Source organism: Epinephelus lanceolatus, chromosome 13 (assembly GCF_041903045.1).
Source record: "Epinephelus lanceolatus isolate andai-2023 chromosome 13, ASM4190304v1, whole genome shotgun sequence".
NCBI lineage: Eukaryota > Metazoa > Chordata > Actinopteri > Perciformes > Serranidae > Epinephelus > Epinephelus lanceolatus.
In genome coordinates, this window is record NC_135746.1 from 39,789,891 (window position 1) to 39,814,839 (window position 24,949).

Here is a 24,949-nt window from a genome sequence, read left to right on the forward strand (position 1 = left end):
CAATTTCAATTCCATACGTCAGAACTAGATCGAGGGTATGGTTAAAACAGTGAGTGGGTTCATGTACACCCTGACTGAAGCCAATGGAGTCTATTAATGAGATAAACGCGGTAGCCAGGGAGTCATTATCAACGTCGACATGAATGTTAAAATCGCCTACAATAATAACTTTATCTGAGAACTAAACTGGATAAAAACTCTGAGAATTCAGATACAAATTCAGAATATGGGCCAGGAGCACGGTACACTATAACAAATAAAAGTGGCTGTGAGGTTTTCCAGGTCAGATGTAAAAGACTAAGAACGAGGCTTTCAAATGAATTATAATCTAGTTTAGGTTTAGGGCTGATTAACAGACTAGAGTTAAAAATGGCTGCAACTCCCCCTCCTCGGCCGCTGCCTCGAGGAATGTGGGTATTATTATGACTGGGAGGAGTGGACTCATTTAGACTAACACATTCATCTTGACACAGCCAGGTTTCAGTGAGACTGAGTAAATCAATATGATTATCTGATATTAATTCGTTTACTAACACTGCTTTAGACGATAGAGACCTGATATTTAACAGTCCGCATTTAATTCTCCTGTTTTGTCTTTCTGTCACAGAAGAGGTTTTAATTTTTATGAGGTTGTTATGCACAACTCCTCTTTGTTTAATTTTAGATTTAAATAATTTAGGTGGTCGGGGGACAGACACCGTTTGTATAAAACTATGAAAACTATGGCTGGGTAACTGAACTAGAAGCTCAGAGAGGCGTTTAGGACTGCAATTCTCTGTCCTGGTCTCAACTCTGGGTTGTCGAAATGGGAAGGACTACAGAAATGGGTGGAGATCTCTTCAACCTCCACCAGCATATAAGCCAGAGCACTGAGAGCAGTTTTTCAGTCGTCCTCCGGAGGCTGACTTGTGAGTTTGTCTGTGTTGTTGCCTGTGAACACAATAAACTCGATTGCACCAGATTCTGCCTATCTCCAGTGTTTTTCTAAGTACCTGCCAGCCGAACCTAAGATACTGAATTGACAACAAAAGACATTTTAGAAGAAACAAGGAGGACGGGGTCGGGAGCCGTCAGGCCCAATTCCAGGCACTGATTTCAGTCACCTCACAGCTCATGCAGTTTACATGTGCATCTGCCCTTAACACAGTTGGTTTTTTTACAGGCGCAATGCACAAGCTCCAGTATTGCCTCTGGTGCTGGGGGGAGTATCATCCATTCCACCTCATACAAATCTCTTGCCATCTTCCAGCCATGACTTATGGGAGGAGGAATGTCTGGCCTACACTCAAGGCTCCTCCTGTGTATTGCTGCCTGAAAGTTTGCCCACTTGATGTGTTGGTACAAGGAGTCTTTGTTTGGAGGTAGTTGTCTCTCAGAGCACTTTCCAGTTTTGAAAAGTTTAGCCCTTGCAATGTTAATGTCCTGGCAGTCCTTTTGATCATATAGATCACATGTAAATGCTTCCACTGCCTGAAGGAGTTCTAGTGATGGGGAGAAGCTAGTGCCTAATTCTCTAAATAGACTGACATATTCAACCTTAGAATTTAGTTTCTTGTATGCCTTTGCTTTCCCCACCCCATGCAGAGCACTCACAGTGTCGCAACCAGAGAAGGCATGCAGACCAACAAGGGCTTCACATTTGTCTTTGCCAAGATGGGCATGAAGGCTGTTAATGTCAACAATGTGTGGGTTTCTCTCTTTGGCTGTGTGGAAGTACAGGTGACCATCAATGTGGCTGCAGAATGCAAGTGCCAACACAAAGACATCAGTGTCCGGGCTCTTGATCACCAGTTGTCTCAAGGTCTCGAACCTCCGTTACTTACAAGGTCAGTGTAGTTCTCGTTCATTTTAATTGAGTGACATTTTTCTCCATGCCCAACAATGATTCTTACATTTTCAATTATGTTTCTTGCAGATGTGCTCCAGTGTTGGAAGAAATACTCCAGTAAGTTTTCTTTATTTTGCCCACATGCCAGGAATTTTCTCCACTGCTTTGGTGTTTTTTGGTCATCTCCATATATTTTGATTTTTTGACAACCCTCTTCTGCCCTCCTACTTCGCTCAGCATTTTTGATGCTTTGGATTCTGTATGTGTCGCATACAGAATGAAGCTCTGTGGACTTGGTTCCTTAGCTGAGTTAACTAATGTTCTCAGTACATGGTCAGCATATAGGCCAAATATTGGTTGTGGCTTTAGCTGTTGCACTAGTGCCATAGCATCCCAAATCCAAACTGAACCATCTGGAATGTTCTTCTCTGATGCAGGTGGTCTGATCTCCTCCTCAAAGATGTGCATCAGCTTGGCTTTGTTGGTTTTTACCAGAGAGCCATCAAAGTTGGCCAGGGACTGTGGCAAAGGACCCAGACTGTAAGTGAGCATTTCATCTATGTTAATTTGTCTAACATTGCCCACAACAATTAACCTGGCAAACAAGTTGCGGTGAAATGTCAAAGTGATTTCTTTTCCTCTAACTTTTGTGACTGTACTGTGGCCAGTGTCTTTGAATGTTTTGATTTTCATTTTCTTGATCGGGTCGTGGAATGATGCCTCTGCCTTGACAATCCTTTTTTCACAGACGTCTGTGAGAGCCTTAACACCACTTTGTTTTGCCCCCAGTAAGTCTTCAGCAACATTATCGGATGCCTGTTGACCAGAGGAGATTTGATAAAGAGACTGTCCATTCAGCGAAGGGTCGAAGGGATTGACTATATTTTGGATAGTGGTGATAATATTCAACACATCAGCCTCATCTCTCTGCAGTCTCGTGGTGTCCAGCTCAGAGTTTAGATGCAATACTGGGCACTGTCCAGCCATTGATTTACATTCAAGTGTGATGGCTGCCCGCTCATGTTGTGTTAAGGTCCATCTGTGAACTGCACCCTTGTTTAGAGAGAACCCACTGATGCCTCCCTTTGTCTTTGAATCGCGATTGGCTGTTTGTTCAATGACTTGATCACATGCAGTGCCGGCAAAACCATGTTTCTGATGCCTTTGTGCCACAAAGTCACCTGAAAGAAGCTGCTGGTGTGCTGAAGGATGTGTGTCTTCCAGATTGGTCATCTCAACCCAATATGCTGTGAGATATCTGGCATAATTGACTTTATCACATGCAAAAAACCATGGCAGCATACACTGCACAGTTGACAAATGGAGAGCCCAGTTTCCCTCTCGGGTTGCCCTGATGAAGAGAAGCAAGTTTTCCACTATTTCAATGTATGTGCTCCAAAATGTGAAGGTCTGGTTGGAGTTGTTTTTTTCCACAAAAACTTCGTAGCTTTTCAGCAACTGCAGAAATACATCAGATGTAAGCATGGCATTGAACTCTTCACTTGGAAAGGTCTTTTGCAAATCCGTTGCAACTTTTAAAGCTGCTGCATGGTCCTCTTGTGTGAGAGTGCCCAGGTATGCCTGCCAGCGCAATCTCTGCAGTGCTTCCATCAGGAGCTTGTGTGCCCGTATGCTGCTGTTGTAGTGATGGCCTGAGAGAACTCCATTAATAGAACCTGCAGCCACAACTTCAGATTCAATCAAGACATCCTGTAAGCCTGCATCAGCAAAAAGCTTCCCAATACAGGAAAGATATGCCATAGCTGTGTGAAACTCTCCCATCCTTATTACAAGTCTCTCTGAGAAAGTGCTTGTCTGCCAACGTATCTCTTGGGCCTTAGCATATATGGCTTGATCCATAACTATCACTATTTCTTTTTGTTTCAGATTGACAGCAATAGCAGTGGAGCGGCTCAGGATGGTGTGGACAGTGTTGAGATCTGTTGGGCTAGCATCAATGACAGGTAGGTAGCCTACATTTGTAGAGGGTAGGATTGTGTCCTGCTTTAACATTATGTTAAAACCTGTCCATCCAGGAATGACTTTCCCCTCGGCCTCCTGTACTTTCATTAGGAAGAATGCAGCATCAGTTCTCCTTCCAGTGGTTTGGGCATCTCTGTATTTGTTCTGCTGGAGATCTACCTTGAGCACTACATTCTGGGGACCAGACCTCCTTCCTCTTGTGTAGGTTGAAAGATTTAGTGGAGGAGGATGAACAGGCCGCGCTCTTGTTCTTTGTCTGGATGATGTGGAGGGTAAAGATGCTGACTCACTAGCAATGGTCTGCTGAATAATTATTCCATTGGTGTTGTGCGTTGTTCCTTTACCTGAAAGTGTCTCCTCTCCAAAGTCATTATTATCCCAGACAAGTGTGGCAGGTAATTCAACCCTGATGTTTTCTGGGATGTATATATCTCCTCTCTCCACTTGTAGGTGAGCAAGGGCTGTATCATGCTCAAGAACCTGGGAGTTAGATGAGCAGTGGCCAAGACCGTTCAACAACCCTATGAGCTGTGCTGAGCCTGTCATATGCCGAACTGCCATTGCAAGAGAGCACTGTTTTGGCATGAGCCACCGTCCTTTGGTCGCCAAGGTAATGAGATCCTGACAAGTTGACAGTATCTTTCTGCTGTCCTCTAAAGTAACCTCAACACGTTCATTGTCAGATGGTTGTGTTGAAATGCCACATGTCCATGCAACAAAGTTAAAAAGTTGGTGAGGTACAAAGTCCAGGGCATTATTCAGTGTAAGGTCAGTTGCTCTTGGAGACCATGGGAGCTTTGGTGATGTTTTTGATGTCTTACAGATGATGTCCCTCAGAGTGACCGCTGCATGATATAAAAGACGAGACCTATCTGTCGTGATGGTGGCATTATCAGGCTGTCTTTGAGTCATCAGTGATGTTTCTCCTTCACTGTCTTCAGATAAGGAGGAAGAGGAGGAAGTGGCAACTTCATGAATGATCTCCTCAGCTGTCAGATCATCAACATACACAAGATATGTTGTAGATGCCTTTTGAAATCTCAAGAAAGGATGTGACTTTTGAAGTCTTGCCTTGAGTAAGTGAGCCTTGTATGTTGGAATGTTAACTCCCTCCCTTTCCAGAACAACATTCTTAAAAAGCATATTCAGCTTTGAGAGTCGAAGCACCTCCCATTTTTTTACAAGCTTCTCCTCGAACACTGTTTTACAGAAATGCTTGTACCCATTCTCATACAAGTTGCTTTCTGTGTTCTCACTTTTCTTTTTTGACAGGTACCGTGTGTAGTGTCTGAAACAGGAGAAGTGGTATCGTGCCTCACTAGCCACTAGGTCCCTGTCACGAATGTGTACAAGCAGACTCTCATCCTGTCTTTCTTCAGCAGCAAGAAGTAACTTCCCTGCAGTGAGTGTTTCACACCGAGAAAGTTTTTCTTTTATTATCTTCCGGATGTGTGCTTCAAATCTGTATTTTTCATGTTTGCAAATCAAACACTGTATTGGGAGCAGGTGTGGTGCTCTCTCAGATGTATGGAAGTCACTTGTGTGTGATCTTAGAGCCCGTGTCTTTGCCGGAGTTTCCTCACCATCCTCTGTTTCTGTTGCTACTTCTAGCACTAAAAGACAAACAGAAGACATCCACAGATTCAGGCTTCACCTTGGTTTGAGGCTGTGCACCATTCTTATTCCCCTACATCACTGGGTCGTGACATCACAATTATTGTATGTGAAGACACATCTTTATTCATATATGTAGTGCTTGTTAAAGGAACACTGTAACTTTGACCATGACCTGTGGCTTCAAAAAACTAAACTATGCACGTTAGTATGTCGCACAAAACAGGAATTTTAGTAAAACCGGGTGATATTTTATGGAGAAAATGTCCTCTGGTTTTCCCTCTGATGTCCTACCACTGCTCGGTCTCAACTCTGATTCATGGAGGTTCCTGAAAGCAACATGCAGACCGAAGCTGCAGCTGCAGCAGTGGGTAGTTGGGGACAGCTCTGCTAAATAAGCTTCGGTCTGCAGGCAGCCTACATGTTGCTTTCAGGAACCTCCGTGAATCACAGAGTTGAGACCGAGCAGTCTAGGACATCAGAGGGGAAACCAGAGGACATTTTCTCCATAAAATATCACCCAGTTTTACTAAAATTGCTGTTTTGTGTGACGCATAAACGTGCATGGTTAAGTTTCAGTTTTTGAAGCCCCATGTCGCAGCCAAAGTTACATACTGTTGCTTTAATAGTTGGCTTAGTACTTGTGTGTCAGAAATAGGGAGTACTAATGCTTGCATATTTTTCTTAAATAGGTCCCATACTATTCTGTCCTACCTCACTTGGGGGGAAAATAGCAGTTGTATAAAAATGTTGGGATTTTACTTTTGTGTTATTTCAGTAGATCATCTGAGATTAGGGTGACCAGACATCCCCAATTTGGGTGACCTGTCCCGAGCTAGAGCTGTCCCCGGAAATGTCCCCAATTTCAACTGTGGATAAAAAAAAACCACAAGTGAAATAGACACCACAGCTCTGATTCTGGTTGCGCACAGACTAATGCAGTAACATATACTGTTGTTGGTGTGGCTGTATTATAGTGAACTGTGAACATTACCGTGTGTGAGAGCCATTTGTATTAAATGTGTGTACTATTTGTATTTTTTGTTACACTCCCGCCACTTGGGAGTAGTGGTACTGGCAATTGGGCAGCGCCAGAGTTTATATAATCAAGGTGTAACCACACACAGGTGTTGTGTGGAGGCGAAGTTTTTTTGACCGTGCTGCATGCACCAGGTGCTGTGGAGACGACAGTCGAGTTATTTTGTTTGCTTATTTTTGGTTTATGAGTGGCAAATGGCTGTACCTGAACTGAATGAAAGTAAGTAATAAATCAACATTGGAAAACTGGAAATATCGTCTGTAGTGCATTGCACGCGTCATAAATTACCTCAAATGGCAACCGTGGTGGTGGCCTTTTTTTGATAGGCGAAGGGTCACTACACCGTGTGATAGCTATTACAATATATTATGATGTGACTCTGTTTTAGGAGAGGAAGATTACTGATAGAAGAGTAAAAGGAAGCAGGAGGAAAAGAAATGTCCTTTAATGACAAGATACCAAAAAACAAAACATTTATGCCTGTAGACCACAATGACACGGTGGTCCATTGCATTCTTTGAAAGTCGTCAAATTACATGAAACCGCAATTGCCCCCATTTTTTATTTCATAATGATAATATTTAATGACTTCTGTACACTGAACTTTAAATGTCCCTGCTTTTCATTTCAGAAATCTGGTCACCTTATCTGAAATGAAATGGAAATAACAACTGCGTGTTTTCCCTGGCTGTTTTTAATTAATGTAGTTTGTGAATGTTACTGAGCACTTTATTGGACTTCAGAAGTAATGTGAATGAGTGAGGGACTTAATTTAAGTTGCACTTTTCTTCATCTCAACAGTGTTCACTGCAGCTAGATGGGCAAATGACTCCCTCCTGTGATGGAATCAAGTGGGTGAGAATGCATTGATCTGATTTATCAAATACATTTTGACTAGGGTTTTGCTCATTTGAGTAGAGTGAAATACAAAGCTTATGTCTGAACAGTGAATTATGCACAATAAACTTGAGTTGTCAGAACCTGATCGTGTGAGAGGATGTCATTGTAGCTCCTAATTTCTTTTCTATGTTCACAGATTCAGCATTCAAGATTCAGATTTGAAGTTTAAGATCCACATTTACAGTTTCACACTGCATGTTTGATACCAACCTTCTGTTCCCTTTTCCTTTTGAATTAAAGCTTCCTTTTCTCTTCTCTTCTGGGCTCGTTTTATTTTTGTTATGTTAGTAAAATGGATGTAGCAGTCCCTGTGATAACCAGCATTAGCTGGTATAGCATATTCTGCAGGATCCTGGCTGTGAAAGTTAAATCTTCGCACTGCCTCTAAAGCTACAAGACTCTCTTCAGTCCCTAAATCTTTCCACTCAAACACTGATTTAACAAATTTTTGCCATCCTGTGTCTGTAAAAGGAGTGATTGGTCCATCTCTCTGAATTAAATGCATACAGCACTCCATTTCTTATGCTAATGTGATGCTAGCAAACAAATTAAAAAAAAAATAGCAACAAAGATTAATCTAGTGGCGGGAGGGGGGTCGTTTTTATGACGTTTCATCATTTTGACAGATAAATGACAGGTGAAGTTCCCAACCAAGATAACAGACCTCAAATTTGTGAAATCAGATATGTTTATTTTGTATGAGCTCACAGAGAAAATATACATGGTACCTACACAGACTGTTTAAAAAAGTCTGTAACGTGTAAAGACCAAGTTAAGTATTGAAGACATAAAAGAGACTTATTAGGCCATGTATGTATGGCTCTACATGCAGCGCCATTTTTCCAAGTTTTTTTTTCTTTTTTCCAAGCGTCCCGTTGGACGATAACTACAATCACATCACGCATGTCCGACCCCGAACGTAGCTGTCTGCTCCGTTTGCCGGAAAAAAGGTAACGTGATAAAGTGACCGATCTACAAAAATGCGCAAGAAGTACCGGTGGCAACAATTTTCTTTTGATTTATTGAAAACTTAAGAAGTTGTCAACAAAAATCTGGGTCCTCCCCCGATAGGGATCGTTTAAGTACAAGGAATCGCGGCTTCGGCCCACCGCCTAACAGGGCTGTCACTGCACATAACTGTGTATCACCATCATCTGTGAAGGTTTTTTCCTGCATCTGTGAGATTTTTCTCAAACTTTTTCTCGTAAATTAGTGAGTTTTTTTCTCCTAAATGTTTCCTTTGTTCTCATAAATTTGATTTTAATCCCTTGTTAATTGCTATGTGAAGAACTAGAGGTGTAATTTCATCTGGCGTATAGCATGACCTCACACACCCTGACATTACCTCTAAAGAAACAACGGTTGTTGGTGAAGAAGTTGTCGGATAAAGAAAGGGACAGAACTCGTAGCATGGGTTAATGTCCGGAGCTTGAGTTATTAGCGGCTCGGTCCCAGCAATGGGTCAGGCGTTACGGTTGTATTAGGTGAGTAGCCCGGCAGCCCAGCTAACATTTGCAATTATCATTGTAAAATGTAGCCCGGCGGGCAGCCTGGCGGCTGTGTTTAGCTATTCCCCTGCCTACTTCAATGATGATGGTCCCTGTAATAAATGCAATATATTTGCTGAAATGGAGGCGAGGCTCAGTGACTAGAAGAGCTGGTAGAAGCGCTCCATAGCTGCAAGCTATTCCAATAGCTGTAGTAGCTCTAGTGCTAACTCTGGGAGCTAACGCTAACATTCCTCTCATCTCCGTGAGCCCACCAGGAAGCAGGCTCCTGGAACGTTAGCATGGCAGCCGACTGGTGCTAACTCTAACGTCCCCACGCTTCTCGGTTCTGACTCACTGAGCCTGGTGGAGAAGCGTGGGGATGTTAGCTCTAATGGGCTGCCATGCTAACGTTCCAACTCTTCTCCGTGAGAGAGAACTCCCGGAGAGTTGGAGTTGGAGCGTTAGCGTGGTAGCCAAGTAGTGCTAACACTAACAGGAAAGCAGGGAAATAACTAAACACAGCAGAGACCGAGAGTGAGTGAAAGACATTGCTAACTGCTAAACTAACCGGCTAACCGGTGCTTCCTCCTCATGCTCCACTTCACTCAGCTGCTAACACAGCCAGTTAGCCTCTCCATTTGGATCCAACCGGAGCACCGAGCCCTGGATTGTTATTCAGGTTAATGTGGGAAGAAGCAGCGGGTATATCGGGCAGCTGAGTGAACCGGAGCCTGCGGAAGAAACACCGGGACCGTCTGGATGTAATAGTCCGTGCTGCGGTACTTGTCTTGCCGGCACAGACCAGGCGAGTGGGGTGGGGTTTTGGGGGGGGTGGAGAGCAGAGGTAGAGGGAGGAGTGGCTCATGATAGCTTTTGCCAGCTTTACTCTGGACTAATCTTTCCTGCACTTTGTTGATGGACATATACTGTAGCTCCTTATTAAGTAGCATGTGAATCAAGTTGCACTCAGAAAATCGCAGAGGCATGTTTAAATAGTAAAGTAGGCGGAAGTCGTCTAAATATAGATTTTGTTTTTTTTGTTGCGGACCAAAAACACAAGATGGAGCAGGAAAATGGATGAATGATGTGGATAGCAGATAGCAGTTGTGCTATCATAGCATGTCGTGTTAAGGGTGAAAGATAAGGCCATTTGACCATGGGCTTATACATTGTTTGCTGTGTTTCATGTTTCAGGTTTATTACGAGTTCAGCAGAGTGGTTGGGAAAAACCTCAGAGAAAACTTCTTTGATGCACGTGACTGTTTCTCTCCAAGCCTGATGGACCTCTTCAGGAGGAAGAAAGGCCTTACTGGACAGCTTTTGGCTGAGCTTTTACGCCGGACAAAGGTGAGTTGAGTTGTCTACATCAGTCTACTCCTTGTCTTCCCGCAATGCAAGTTTCTCTTTCCCCCTTATCTTTACTTTCTCTGTTTCCTCTTTTCTCTACCTTGCTCTCTTTCCTCTTTTCATTGCTATCCCCTTACCTCTGTGTTTTCGAATCTCATTTCTTTACCTCTCATGCCGTTGCATTTTTCTCCCTTTTCTGATTCCTTTCTGCTTTGCTCTCCTGTTTTCTTGTTTCATCTCTCCTCCTCTTCCCTTTCATCTCCTCTTTTCCTTTCCATTCTCTCATCTTCTCTCCTGTCCTCTCTCCTCTTCTTTAATGTCCTCTTCTGTCTTTTCTTGAAGATTTGCGATTTTTGTCAGAACAAATTGTTGGGGGTGGGATACATCTACTAAGGATACATCTGAGTATCCTTGGTAAACTATGTTAAATTCTTTGCCCTCTGCAGACCACTGAGCCAACAGACATCAGGTGCCTTTGTCTTCGGGGACTATCAGTCATCTTGGGAGATGATCATTCTGCCTTCTTTAAGACTGTTTCTGTAAGTAAAATTGTTTGTTGTAAATATTGCAAATGCATGTTGTTGGTTTTTTCATTTTTGAACCATTAATGAAGACTGTCTTACTAATTCATTCATTTGCATTCATTCATTATTGATTAATGGCATGACTAAACTGTTAAAATTAAATATTTTGCTGTTGTTGTACAAAGTAAAAGCCCAGACCTCAAGAGTTTACCCACTTTCAGTCCCAGTCATGCTGCTCACAGTAATGTTGTAGGATTCCTGTTACATGCACCAAAATTGTTTCTGTACTTTAATGTCACCAGTTGGAGTTTAGGCAAATATCTATCTATCTATTTGGGTTGCTTGTTAAATCTTGGTTATTCCAACAAGCGCACTCAAAACCAGTGTATGAGTTTAGGAACCAACAAATGCATTACTTTGTGAGCCTAAATTAAATTATTTGGGCAACTGTACTGGGAATAATATGACTTACAAAGACGTTGCATAGCAACATGAAAGTTTCTGTGAGCGGTTTTTCGCAAAAAAGGATCCCAGATTCAGCACAACTGGGACTATAAGTGGGTAAACTCTCCTTAGTTGTCAAGCTACCAAACTGACAGTTTTGCAATCAGTACTTGTAATGCACAGATCCAGATATGACCAGTCTTTATTGTCCTTTCAATAATTACTTTCAGTTCACTGTTTATTTTCTCTGAGGCTTTTCATTTTAAACACCTAACTGGCATGATTGTGTCCTCTACTTGTCAATCTATTTCTTTCTCTTGTTATACAGAAGATCTGTTCAGCAGAAATTGGCCTGGCATGTGTGCATGTCTGAAGCCGATGCAAAAAACAGTCTAGGAGAAGGTATTTTTTAAAAAAAGAGCATTTTTGAGGCAAAATCTTACTTTGAAAGGGCAAATAGCTCACTTCCTCTTTGGTTTAGGTCCGGGGTGTCAGTGCGTGATTTGTAAGTCACGATGAGACGAACAAGCCAGTTTTGGTTTGATCTTTCTACAACATCCCTACGGGCTGCAATGGCCATTTTAGTGTGCCTAGGTGGCACTAGAGAGGCCGTTTTGGCACTTTTGGGGTTCATTTTTTTCATTTTCTAAAATTTTTCACCAGTCCTGACATGTGTGCCAAATTTGGTGAGTTTTTGAGCATGTTTAGGGGGTCAAATTTGGGTTTTAGGAGACGGCAGGAGAAAGAATAAAGAATAAGCACACCAAAAACAATAGGGCTGAGGTCCCTATTAAAAATGTAGGCATAAAAAATATATAAATGTGTTGTAAAGTGGCAGAAGTGGCTTAAAGTGGCTAAAGATGAGTCTGTTGGGATAAGAAGTTAGTTACTGCAGGTGTTGTTGTACAGTCTGACTGCTTTCAGGACAAAGGATTTTCTTAGTCTGTCCATGGTGCAGTTCAGTGGCCGCAGTCTGCCACTGAACGTGCTCCTTTGAGAGCTGATGGCAGTGTGCAGAGGATGGCTGTCATTGTGCAAAATAGCCAGCAGTTTGTCCATGGTTCTCCTCTCTGCCACTGACACCATGGACTCCTGTTCCATGCCCACCACAGAGCTGGCATGCCAGATGAGTTTGTCCAGTCTCAGGCTGTCCACAGCATAGAACAGGATGCTGGCCACCACAGACTGATAAAACATCTGCAGTAGCTTCCCTGCCCTTTCCTGTAGAGGTGGTCTGAGTTTACAGACCAATCCAACTTGCTATCCAGCTGCAGGCCAGGGTACTTGTAGGAGGTGACTACCTCCACCTCCGCCCCCTCGATGGAAACTGGCTTCGGGTGGGGACTTTTCCTCCTGTAGTCAACTACCATCTCCTTGGTTTTGGTGGTGTTAATCTGCAGCTGGTTCAGTCGACACCATTTCACGAAGTCTCCACAGCAGGGCTGCCCCTGACCAAATTGGGGCCCTAAGCGAAATTTTATTTGGAGGCCCCCCATCCCAAATGTATCATAGGTACAAAATGACCGTACAACAACTTGCCATTTAACTTGACAACCTTTATTGGCAATAACAAATGTACTGTAGATACAGTAGTTTGGCTGTATGAGTCAAATAAAATAAAAAATTCAACCTGAAATATATAAATAAATAAATATTAAGTAAAAATAACTTCAAACTGAAATAAATAAACAAATCTGAGTCACAAATAGCCATCAATTACTCATCAAAAGAAAGTAACTTCCACCGCCTCAATCCCCCACCCTTGATTAAACACTGAAAATAAAATAAAAGAGGGAGACAGGTTTTTCCTATTTAATCTTATTTTGTTATATTTCTCCCTCTCCCCTCTCTGGAGGCGTCCGATCTCCCTCAGCCCTCCGCCTCTCCCACCTTAATTAAACACTGAAAACAGAAATAAAATACAGAGACATTCTTTTCTATATTTCTCCCTCTCCCCTGTCTGAGGGCATCCGCCCTCCCGTCCCCGCACATACTCCTGAGGCTCTTTTGGATGACATGTCGATAACTCTTCACCTGCTGCAGCTCTGCAAGTGCCTGCCGGCACACCCCTCTTATTGTTCAGATGTCGAGTGCTGTCAATCATTGCAGCGACGTATGGGCGGTCAAGTCTCTTCTCTCCTTCCTCGAGCTGATTCTACGCGCGCCTCACGGTAGCGCATGTGCGCATCCATTGCGCGTATGAGCAAATGCGTCCCCTCGCGCAAAATGTGGCCCCCCATGGAAGATGAGGCCCTACGCACAGCGCGTGTTCTGCGTTTAGGGAGGGGCGGTCCTGCTCCACAGTGTTCCTGTACTCCTCCTCACTGCCTCCCCTGATACACCCCACAATGGCAGTGTCGTCCAACATGTGACATGTGTCCAAGTTGTACTGGAAGTCGGCAGTGTACAGGGTGAGGAGGAGGGGGGAGAGCACAGTCCCCTGTGGTGCTCCTGTGCTGCTGGTCACAATGTCTGATGTGCAGTCTCTCAGCCTGACAAACTGTGGCCTGTCAGTGAGGTAGTCTGTGATCCAAGACATGATGGAGGGGTCAACACACATTTTGGACAGTTTTTCCTGCAGGAGAAGGGGTTGGATTGTGTTGAATGCGCTGGAAAAGTCAAAGAAGAGGATCCTCAGTGAGACATTTCCTTTGTCCAGGAAGGAGTATGCTCTGTGGAGGAGAAACAGGACAGTGTCCTTGACCCCCACCTTCTCCCGATAGGCGAATTGAAGGCAGTCCTAGACGTGCTGGACCTGAGGGCGGATGAGGTTGAGTATGAGCCAGGGGATCGGGGGGGTGGGGGTGGGGGCATGCATGCTGTTGAACCGGTTGAAGAAGGTGTTGAACTCGTTGGCTCTCTCTCTGTTTCCCTTTGCTGCTCCGTCCTTGGACTGCTTGCAGCCAGTGATGGTTTTCATGCCCTTCCACACCTCATGATTTTCTGTTGTATCCTGCTCTCCAGCTTCCTCCTGTATGCCTCCTTAGCCTCCCTCAGACACAGCCTGAGCTTGCACTGTGCCCTCTGCATCTCCTCCTGATCCCTTCTCCTAAAAGCCCTCTTCTTCTTGTTGAGAACAGCTTTAGCCTCACTGGTTATCCAGGGTTTGTTGTTTGTGTAGCAGCGTACTGTTCTCACTGTAATGTAATGTAGTCATTTACTGTAGTGTTTATGCTGTACCTTTAAGTTGACCTTTAAAGATACGTGTTAAAGCAATGTACTCTGTACACTTACAGTCACACACTGGTTTATAATTTCATGTATTTTCATCACACACAGACTCACTGAGCACTTGAGAACTGGAAAGTACCTAGGATTCACTGTGCATCTTTTTAAAAAAAAAAAAAAAAAAAATAGCATGAAGATGAGTTCAAACATATTGATGGAAAGTTAGGGGAATTCCATCTTGGCCTGATATGACCCTGGTAATAGGAGGCGGGCCTAGACTGCCCGGGAAACCATTACATGGGTAAAACTGGCTCCAAGGGAAAAAGGGAAAGCTGGGACACCATTATGTACGAGCTCAAGTGGGTAGGCTGGCTTCAAGGGAAGAATGGAGAGTTGTGACACCGTAATGTTCAGCTCAAGTGGGTAGGATTAAAGAAAAAAGGTGGAAGCTCAACAGAATCTTCACCAGCAATAAAAGGGAATGCACAGACAATAAAACTTCAGTCCTGCTCCGGAGCTTGACTCATTGAGTTGTATGTGTTTGCTGCCTGTGAGCACATTAAACTCAGTTGCACCTGATTCTACGTGTCTCCAGTGATTCTTTGACCTCTGAGTATTTGAGTTATAGACACTTAATAACAAAGTACGTTTTTTCGGAAAGTAGAGAACGAGGTCGGGAGCCTTCTGCCCCAGTTTCAGGCCTTGAATTCTGCTTCAACATCACCGCTGTTCTCAAGTTAGCCATCTTGCTCTAGCTGATGCTCATTTAATATTGAGCTGCGCATGAGAAGAGCACGTACGAGCGAGCTCCCTGAGGTATCCACAGTGGCATTAGAGCACCATCTACTGACATCTTTGAGTACTGACTTGAACTTGACTGACTTGTTCAAGTTCAGACAGGACCCCGACCAGACAAAGCCCCTCACCCACAAGACCTTCAGGGACGTGTTGGCAAAGGAGATGCTAGAGTTTGCTGAAAGGTCAGCAGCCACCTCACCATCCCCATCTCGCACCACTTGCATGCCTGTCTTCTTTGACAGTGAGGACACAAGAGCCAGGAAGCACTGCAAAAGGTGTCACGATGCTGGAACACCCAGGGTGTTCCCGTCTATTGCCGGAGGTGTAAGGTTCCTCTCTGCCTCACCTCTATGAAAAACTTCTTCCAGCTGTGGCATGACGACCTGTAAATTCCTGATGGTTGCGTAAATAAATGGAACATAGTGTAAATAGTTGTTTCAATTTTGTGTGTGTGTATATACATGTAACCAGCATGAAAAATCAGGTTACTAACCCTATATTTGTCATTTAGACAGTTCCAGTAAACCTCCAGTAGGGGGCAGTGTTCCCCCTTAGTGTCTGTATTCCCCATGAACCTAGGTCAGGTATCGCGTGAAGTCTGCACCTGTGAGCAGACGCCATTTTCTCTCAGACATAAGACAGACGGCAGCAGAGCAGACCATATCGAGAAAGTCGGTTGCAGAAAAAAACAAAGAAAACATGAAGCAAAGAGTAGCAGACAGCCACGGATAAAGGCAGAGAAGTCCGCAGGCAGACCCGGTAGTCACAGGTTTTTTTGCTAGTCTGAACTACTGTCTGAGAAATAGAGAGAGACGATTAAGATGGCGAGCCCAGCCCAGCGATTCTGAGAGAGAGAGAGTTGGAGATGCAGTGTGGCCAGCTGCAGAACCTACCTTGACGACTCCAGATCATCTGAATCTCATGCTCTGAGAACAGATAAGACATACACACTCCTCACCTACCCGGGTAGTAGTTATAGAAATTGAGGACAAAAAGAACCGGATTGGACATTGATACACAGAACACACGTACACACACACTGGATCCTTTTTCTTGAGCTGCCCTTACCAGAACTGTCGAGCAGGAGAGCTCGAGTTCTATGGACTCTTCTTTTTGTTTTCTTTTATTCTACAGCGCCTTATTTTGGTAAATAAATGCACAGCCAAGCTGTTGATGTTTATCATTTGTTTTGCATTGATATTAAAATATCACCTGTTCAAATGCCAACACCCGCTCCCTTGTGTGAGTCACTTCCTGGTGCAACTCCTACCGGACCTAGAGCGATGTGAGTATCCATTAAACCTAAAAGTCAAGACTAAAGGTGCTACATACATTTTGCATTTTTATAGAAACTTTTGGTTTGCACTTTTACAGAAACCTTTTTATAGGACAATAGTGTAAATAGTTTTTTTTTTTTAGTTTTATGTGTGTTTACAGTTTGCATTTTTATAGAAAAGTTCATTGTGTTTTTGTTTTTTTTTTTACCTGTGCTTTTACAGTTTGTATTGTTAGAAACATGTTTATAGTTTGATAATAATAAATCTAGTCCATTTGGATTCAATATTCAGTTGCTTTGTGTGGTCATTTTTTGGAATGGGAAATATATAGAGGTCTGGTTGAACTGTTGTATTTGGATGTATTGAACACCATTAGTGATATACAAATGAAATATATAATTTTTACATGAGAAAAATCAAATGGCACACATGGTGCCAAACTGTGCCAAAATATGCCAGAATGGCCATTTTGGAGACCTCGTCTGAATTTTCTGTACTAAAACCTCTCTAATATTCTTCTGCTTCACTTTAACAGAATCAGCCTTTGCAGAGATAATGTCCACATTAGTGCTGCACGATTGATCGCAATTGCAATTGCAATGTCAGGCTGTGCGATTACATAACCGCACAAAAGGCTGCGATTTGCGATTTAATGTAAATAAATGTTAACGTGTGTGCCTGTGAACGTGACTACCTCTCCTGTGGTGTGTGGAGTTTGCTGACATTACGCCCACAAGCTATCCTGGTGTGTGCAGCACGTATGGTCATGTGACCACCCGGCGTGCAGCAGTGACCAACATAGACGCTGAAGAAGAGCATGAGCACAACCATGAACAGGCTGAGTTGGTGGCGAAAAAAAAAAATGCAACGTCTATTATATGGCGATACTTTGGATTCAGGTACGGCGGCGTTGAACAGAAAGATGTACTGTGTAAATGTTCAAAAGTTAAGTTGCCACGTCCCGCAGCAACACGACCAATCTATAGCAACACTTGAGAAAGCACAGAGAAAAGTAGGAAGAATGCATGCGAGAGAAAGCCGAGCCAAGTAACGTTAATATGCACAGAGGGTGATCTACAAATATTTCTTGATCTGCACGTTTCATAATTAAGTGTGTGAACAGATCGACAATCTGTGTGTAAATGTGTAATCTCTAAATATAAAACACATTCCACAAATACAAAAAATATCTGTGAATACATTAAATTAATTTGCAAATAAATGAAAAGCATTTGTGAATATCTCACTAACATTTACAACTTTTGAACAGGCATTTGTGAGCTCAGTTTTTATTTGTGAATCGAAAAAACATTTGTGGATCTCAGTTCTAGGCGGGTGGATTTGCTTTTTACACACACGGATTTTTGAGACAAACTTTCCGCCGGTCCGAATGAAAATGCACTCGTATCACTCGGCCATCTTCGGATAGCACGTGATCACCCAGCTGATGACGTCATTTCTGCATGTGAAAATAAGAACACGCAGTCTTTCTATGAGCTGTTTTTTGTTGTTGTTTTTTAATAATAATCAGCGATAAGTAACATGCATTTATTGTTTTATGTTAATGTCATACAGTTTGTATTAGTGTGTGTTTATTTGTTCTATGTATCTGGCACACACTTTTGTATACATTCTAATATATTTTATGAGAATGAATGAATGGATAAATAATATTTCCTTTTTAGGAAATGGTGCCCCATGTAATTAAATATTAATTAAATTATATAACTCTGATTCCAAAAAAAGTTGGGTTGCTGTGTAAAATATAAATAAAAACAGAATGCAGTAAGAGGGGTGGAATTTGAGAATCAGCAGGCTGGGTTTTTATTCCGCTATTTCTCGGTCCCCAAGCAGGATGGGGGGCCTCGGGAGAACATATTAAAGGTGCTTGTATGATAATGATTGTTGGAGTATACATCCATAAAGGTGTTTTTTTTTTTATCATGAACGCATCGATGGGATAGACTGAAACACAGAGAAAATCAGCAACTTATTTTGCTGCAGTGAAACCTATAAATTTACCCCTTTCCAGTGTACTCTTCATTGTGTTGTGAACAATGCACAACATACTGCTAAAACTTCTGATTTTGATCAGAAAGATGTAGATGCACAAAATCTTATTCAGTACTTTGCAGTTACACACCATGCCTAATAATTCTGGTCTGTACATCTGCACTGATGGACATTAAATAAATTATTCTGGTCACATTAGCATATTTTGTTTAAGGGAGTAGAATTGATATTATATCATGTTCAAACTGCTATAACAATCCACCATTACACATATAATGTATGCACATACATATACATATATATATATATATATATATATATATATATATATATATATATACACACACACACATATATATATACACATATGTGTGTGTGTGTGTGTGTATAATATGAAGTTGTGAGTGAAAGTATACATACATATTTTTATCTATTTGTATGTACATATATATTGTTGACTTGTTATGAATACATTACCGGGACAGACAGCCACTTTTTACTTCTGATTTTCACGTATAATGAAAAAACGAAACCAAGAAGTTATCCTTTTTCATCTTCATAGTGCTGTGAACAATACACATCTTGCTGCTAAAGTTGCTGATTTAGAGTTTACTGTGAGCGTACTTTGCAGTCACCAATATCATTTAAAATAATGACTGTTTCTTAATTCCTTTACCATCTGCAGCCAAAATGAAATAATGTTTCTTTTAATTGTGTAGTAAAAATCAGTCAAAAATTCCTAGTCCTCTTGCAGTAAACACAGAGATGTTGTGTTTCTGAAACACAAACAGTAAATAACACACAATGAAATTATGATCCTACATTTATTTACAGACATTCACACAGAATACATACAGTTTGAGGGACTAATCTGCACACTGAGTTGTATGTTCAGATACTATCTGTGTATGACAGTGACAACTTTGATATAAATATATGCTATAAAGTGGAAAAGAGATGCTAATCTTAAGTGTAAAAGTATGTCATTAGATCCATGTCAGCAAGTCAATAATGAGTCAGAAGAGCTTAAAATGAGTAAAATCACCTTGAAATATTTTCCCAGAAATTATCATTTTGAAAGAAGTTCGAAACCAGGTGTAAAAGAAACCATAGACAAATGGATTGAGCATTGAATTTGACCATCCAAACCATTTAAATGATGCAATCACAGAGGCTGGTATTGCATTATCAGTCAGAGGATTAAAGGTGAAACAAAGAAAGAAAGGAGTCCAACATATGAGAAAAACTCCCATAACAATAGCCAGAGTTTTGGTGGCCTTTCTCTCCATCTTACTGATGGTTGCTCCAGACTTTGTGTTCTGACAGGTTGTGTTCTGGATGCTGCGTACCTGTCTCTGTGACACCATAAAAATCTTTAGGTAGATGGTGAACATTACAATACCTGGGAGGTAAAATGTTAAAAGAGTTGCCATTACTGAACTTGCTAAATTTGTATGTTGAAAAAAAAGACACTTGTTAGATTGTTCTTCATTCAGTCCCCGTATTGTGACACCAATTCCATTTAGTGCAGAAACAATCCAGCTCACTAGGATCATGATCACAATTACATGGACAGTTATTTTAGTTCTGTACCTCAGAGGCTGACACACTGCATAATATCTATCAACAGAAATAAAGCACAGGTTCAAAACAGAAGATGTGCACAAAAATATATCAAAGCAGCGTCGGACTTTACAGAGCAAACCTTCAAGATGCCAACATGAGCTTACAGCCAGTAGTGTGCTAAAAGGCAAAACTACAACACCAACAAGCAGGTCAGCCACAGCCAGAGAGAGGATGAGGTAGTTTGTAGGAGTGTGGAGCTGTTTGAAGTATATGATAGAGATTATTACCAGAAGGTTTCCACACATTATAAGAACTGATGAACAGCCAACAAAAATACATAATAAATATGATGTTATGACTGCTGTTATGCCAGATACATTTGTAGATTCATTACAGAGATCATCAGACCTGTTGAGAAAGAATGTGGTTTCCATGCATAAATGATCTTACTACTGAGGTAACATTTGCCTTACAGTTAGAATAGTTAGAATAAAACACATCAGTATAAGTTTTCTGCATACAGATTCAAAGGTTGATTTTAGTGCTCATATGTTTCACACCATGCCTGTTAATCCTGTGCATCTGTTTGTGCATCTGCACTGATGGGGTCCTTAGCCTCTTTCATGCTGAGCAGTATCTTCAGAGTAGATTTATTCTTCTGGGCTCATTTATATATTATGTTCAGGGGAGTGGCATTCAGTGTCAGTCAAAATTATGACTTATCATAGAACTGGGGAGTCCAGTTGAATGCTCCCCAGAGATTTTTTTTTATAAACAAGCTCTATCTTAATGGGTTATTTGTACAGTCAAACACACTTTTTTTTGTCCACAGTCAGCTGCCAACCTTTAAGCAAGTGCTGTAGTTAACTTCTTCAGTTTAGTTTCATCCACAGGTCTGTGGCCATTCGCACACTCCAAAATAGCATTTTTCCAGCTTTGGCAATGCAATTGCCCGTTGACATCAGTCTGATTAGCACCACTTGTATGCTCAGCTCATAGGTGGTAGCAATTCCAAGATGGTTTAGGGACCCCAACATGCAGGAAATATTCAGATACAATATTCAATTCAATTTTATTTATAAAGCCCAATATCACAAATCACAGTTTGCCTCACAGGGCTTTACAGCATACAACATCCCTCTGTCCTTTGGACCCTCACAGCGGTTAAGGAAAAACTCTCCAAAAAAAACCTTTAACGGGGGAAAGAAACGGTAGAAACCTCAGGAAGAGCAACTGAGGAAGGATCCCTCTTCTAGGACGGACAGACGTGCAATAGATGTTGTACAGAACAGATCAGCATAATAAATTAACACTAATCCGTATGACACAATGAGACAGAAAGAGAGACAGAGAGAGAGAGAGAGAGAGAGAGAGAGACAGAGATGCAGGTCAGACGGTAATGACAGTAGCTTACAGCAACATTAATGAAAGTAATAATATTATCATTATAGTTCTGGCTACTGTGGTACAATATGTTGAAAGTATATATTAGTATCTGGCAGTATACATGTGTGACAATAATCATATGTGTATAATAACAGTAGAAGTATGACTAATGACTAATGATGGCAGCAGCAGCAGGAGGCATCTGGCAGGACCACGGCAGCAGCACAGCCACACACATCACGCTATCCAGGCACCGCTGCAATACGAGTTAATCTGAGAGACAGTGGAGCACAAAGGCTCCGGAGAAGAAGCTGAGTTAGTGACATCCAGAATGGCCGAGTTAGCAAGATGCAGTAATGGGATACGAGAGAGAGAGAGATGGAGAGAGAAGGAGAGAAGGTGCCCGGTGTATTGCAATATGCAAAAATAACAAATTTATACTGGATGCAAAAAAGGTGCATGGTTTTTGCTGAGGCTGCATGGGACTAGCATAAAGTGGGTATATCTGTAAAGGCGAAGATTCAGGTTAAGATTAAGATATCTTGGGTGAGAGGCAAGTGAAATGACCATGCTGTTTTTCCTTGCAAAAAATTAAGCCTAGGTTTGGAAGTTAACATGACATGGTTGGTAAGTGTTGGGATTCACAGGACCACAGATGATTTATCATTTGGTAAAATCATCACTGGGCATTTAAAGGCTTTTTCCTCTGCATGCTGTTTGTTCTCCAAGCAAAGAGAGCTACTGTATGTGACACCCATCTCCACAGGAGGTCTCACCTCACACTTCAGTGAGACTCAAGTCCCAAAACTTGATTGGACAAGACCTTTACAGTGACATGTGACTCTGATGTCACAGGCATCTGTAGATCTGTGCTCCCTTCCACAGATTACTCTTGCTCTCCAGCTGTTGAACAGCCAACACCTCTTTCCGTCTGGGCCTGGAACAGAACAGAGGCCCAGACCCTTGCTCCATAGCCCAAACCACTAAAGGGAGGGCAACTGATCATGGACAAAGGAACAAGGAACTAAGTGAGTTAGCACCCAGCTTCTAACTCTGCTAAACCCTGAGCGACCAGCTTCCTCTGAGTTTCACCTTTGGAACAAAGGACCCAACAAAGACTGCACCTGGAACCATCTTCCCAGCCTTCTTCTGCCGGCTAACAAAGCAGTACACCACCAAGTGACTCTTTCTCCCATCCATTTAAGGATCGGTAACATAACAACTGGGCATAGCTTATCACAGCTTTACAGGCTAAGCAAGACTGTTTGACTTGTTGTATGTGATTTAATGCTGTCATTGAGTTATTGTTGTGATTAGTTTGCAGTTAGGTCATTGATTAGTTGGCTTCACCAAAGCTAGGTGTTTAGTTTGCTAATACTGTTCACAAACAGATTCTTGCACACAACTAAACAATCTCTGCACTAATCCAGACCATTTGCAACACACTTCACATTGACATAGACTAGGGTGACCATATTTCGATTTCCAAAAAAGAGGACACTCGGCCCGGCCACGAGATAGCCTACTCGCAGTTTACTCAAACATGCCTTATAATTTTAATATACGGTATTTAAAGTTTATATGTATGAATAGAAAATTCAGTTATATTACAAAATAATATCTCTCAAAGACAGAAATTCAGATAGGCTTCTCAGAGGTTACTTAACTTGCTTTATTTATGCCTAAAATAATGATCTTTTTACATGTTTCAATTGTACAAAAATAAATATAAATGTAAAATAATGTAAAATCTCTAGAATGAAATAATGATAGAAATAATGTCTCTTCTGTTTTATAAAAATCAATTTGTAAAATAATAGCTCTCTAACTGAACAAATAAATAAATAATATGAAATAATGTTTTAAATAATACCTCTTCTGTATTAGAAAATCCAACTTTAACAAAATATCTCTCACTACCTTTTCAGTGTAATGTAGGTAATAAAACAGTAGCCTCACAAGATATTACTTAAACAAACAAAAATGTCTGTACTCAAATCTTTAGTTCTCTTATTCATCATTGTTGCTCAACAAATGAGCATGAAAGTCTTTGGAAGAAGTGTCTTTGAAATCGTATTGCGCATACTTCAGTCTTTAGTTCTCTTCTTCATCCTGGTTTTCTTCTTCATCCCCCTTGTCTGCCCATCCATATTTTGCTGTAGAGCTGATCTTTCCCAGCAGTTTTCGGTTGCTCAACATGTAAACATGAAAGTCTTTGCAAGAATAGTCCTTGAAATTGTATTGCACAAATAGAATCCCCTTCAGTGACGCAACAGAGAGCTGGTTCCTCTCCTTTGTCCACTGGCTCTGCATCAGTGAGAAAACCCTCTCAACATTTGCATTATGAGAGGGAAGTGCAAAGACAAACTGTGCAATCTTCAGTAGTTCTGAGTAACATGCAATGCTTTTGGCCTTCTCAAAATATTTGGTCGACTTCTGGTGCACCTGCAGGCCAATGAACTCCTCATCACTGTTGCACCTTTCTGTGAATTTCTTCAGATTGGTGACCTGGTCAAAACACTTGACATCATCAATTGGCACCCCCTTCTCTCCAAGGTACCTGATGCAGGCCTCCACATCATTCCAATCTGGTGGCTCACTCAGATCCATGCACATAAATGTTGAGAACTCTTCCATGGGAGTCATCCACTTCTCCAGATACTCCAGGCATGCACTGTACAGGCCTTGCACATCAGCACAGAACTGGTCACAGCCCTTACCAAGTCTGTCTCTGTGCTTTTCTGCCAGTAGTCCCTTAACTTTAAGGGACATGAAGTTGTTGCTCTTGCGTTCAAGAAGAATGGTGTGGATGCTGTTCAATATTTTCTTCACCTCCATAATGGAGTTGTTCTCTTTTTCCATGGCTTGAATGTTGGTGTGGAACACAGACATGAATGAGTGCATGTGCCAGAGGTAGATCTCACTGAAGTCATTTTCAAAAAACTTCTTGATCACTTATGGGAGGCTTTTCCTGAGACAGAAAAAATGCTTTTACAGCTGGAAACATCTGTATCATCCTCTCAATGCCTGGGAACAATGACAGCCACCTTGTCTTGCTGTGAGAAAGCATCCTTCTGTACTCAATGTCAACAAAATCACAGTACTCCTTCAGATTCTCAGTGCGCACAGTGTAAATGTGGAAGTACTGGTAGATTTTGAACATGATATTCTCAACGTCAACATCTATTGTGTCTGCCCCATGATGAACACAATTATTCAATAAGTGCGCTGGGCAACCCACACCGATCAGAGTCTCGTTCTGCAGCAATCTCTTCAAATTTGCAAACACATTATTTCCGTCTTCATTACGTCGGATTTCTCCAAAATTTGTGTTGCAATTGTCGCCAGTAAATGCAATGCATTTTTCAGACAAATTGTTTTTTGCCAGTGTTTCAGTGAGGTATTTTGCAATGATTTCTGCTGTCTCATTAGGTGTGTCTTTAACCTCAATTAATTTTGTTTGCACACCACCCTTCTTCCAGTCAAAGTACTGGATTATGATTGGGAATATTTTCACTGCTTCGTGGTTCCTCCCGTCTGTAGAAACACCACAGTACTGGATTTCTTTGAGT

The 24,949-nt window shown here is 41.8% G+C and overlaps 1 protein-coding gene and 1 long non-coding RNA gene across 3 annotated transcripts; one reads left to right on the plus strand and one right to left on the minus strand.

Annotated features, from left to right (window-relative positions):
- Positions 1–5,083: 5,083 nt before the first annotated feature.
- LOC144466499 (uncharacterized) lies at positions 5,084–7,609 on the plus strand. Of its 2 annotated transcripts, none has more exons than XR_013493095.1 (3): positions 5,084–5,213; positions 7,266–7,319; positions 7,501–7,609. It is a non-coding gene; the product is annotated as an uncharacterized LOC144466499 (long non-coding RNA). The 2 variants fall into 2 exon arrangements; XR_013493094.1 differs by lacking the exon at positions 7,501–7,609 and adding an exon at positions 5,423–5,530 and having other exon boundaries at positions 5,149–5,213; positions 7,266–7,472.
- An 11,832-nt stretch (positions 7,610–19,441) lies between these two features.
- Positions 19,442–20,296, minus strand: LOC117270670 (trace amine-associated receptor 1-like). The gene has a single exon (XM_078173558.1). The coding sequence runs from the start codon at positions 20,294–20,296 to the stop codon at positions 19,442–19,444; it is 855 nt and encodes a 284-aa protein (XP_078029684.1).
- Positions 20,297–24,949: the final 4,653 nt, after the last annotated feature.

Excerpts from the sequence above, each read along its gene's own strand:
- LOC117270670 (XM_078173558.1), bottom strand. The coding sequence starts at position 20,296 with ATGTGTGGAAACCTTCTGGTAATAATCTCTATCATATACTTCAAACAG.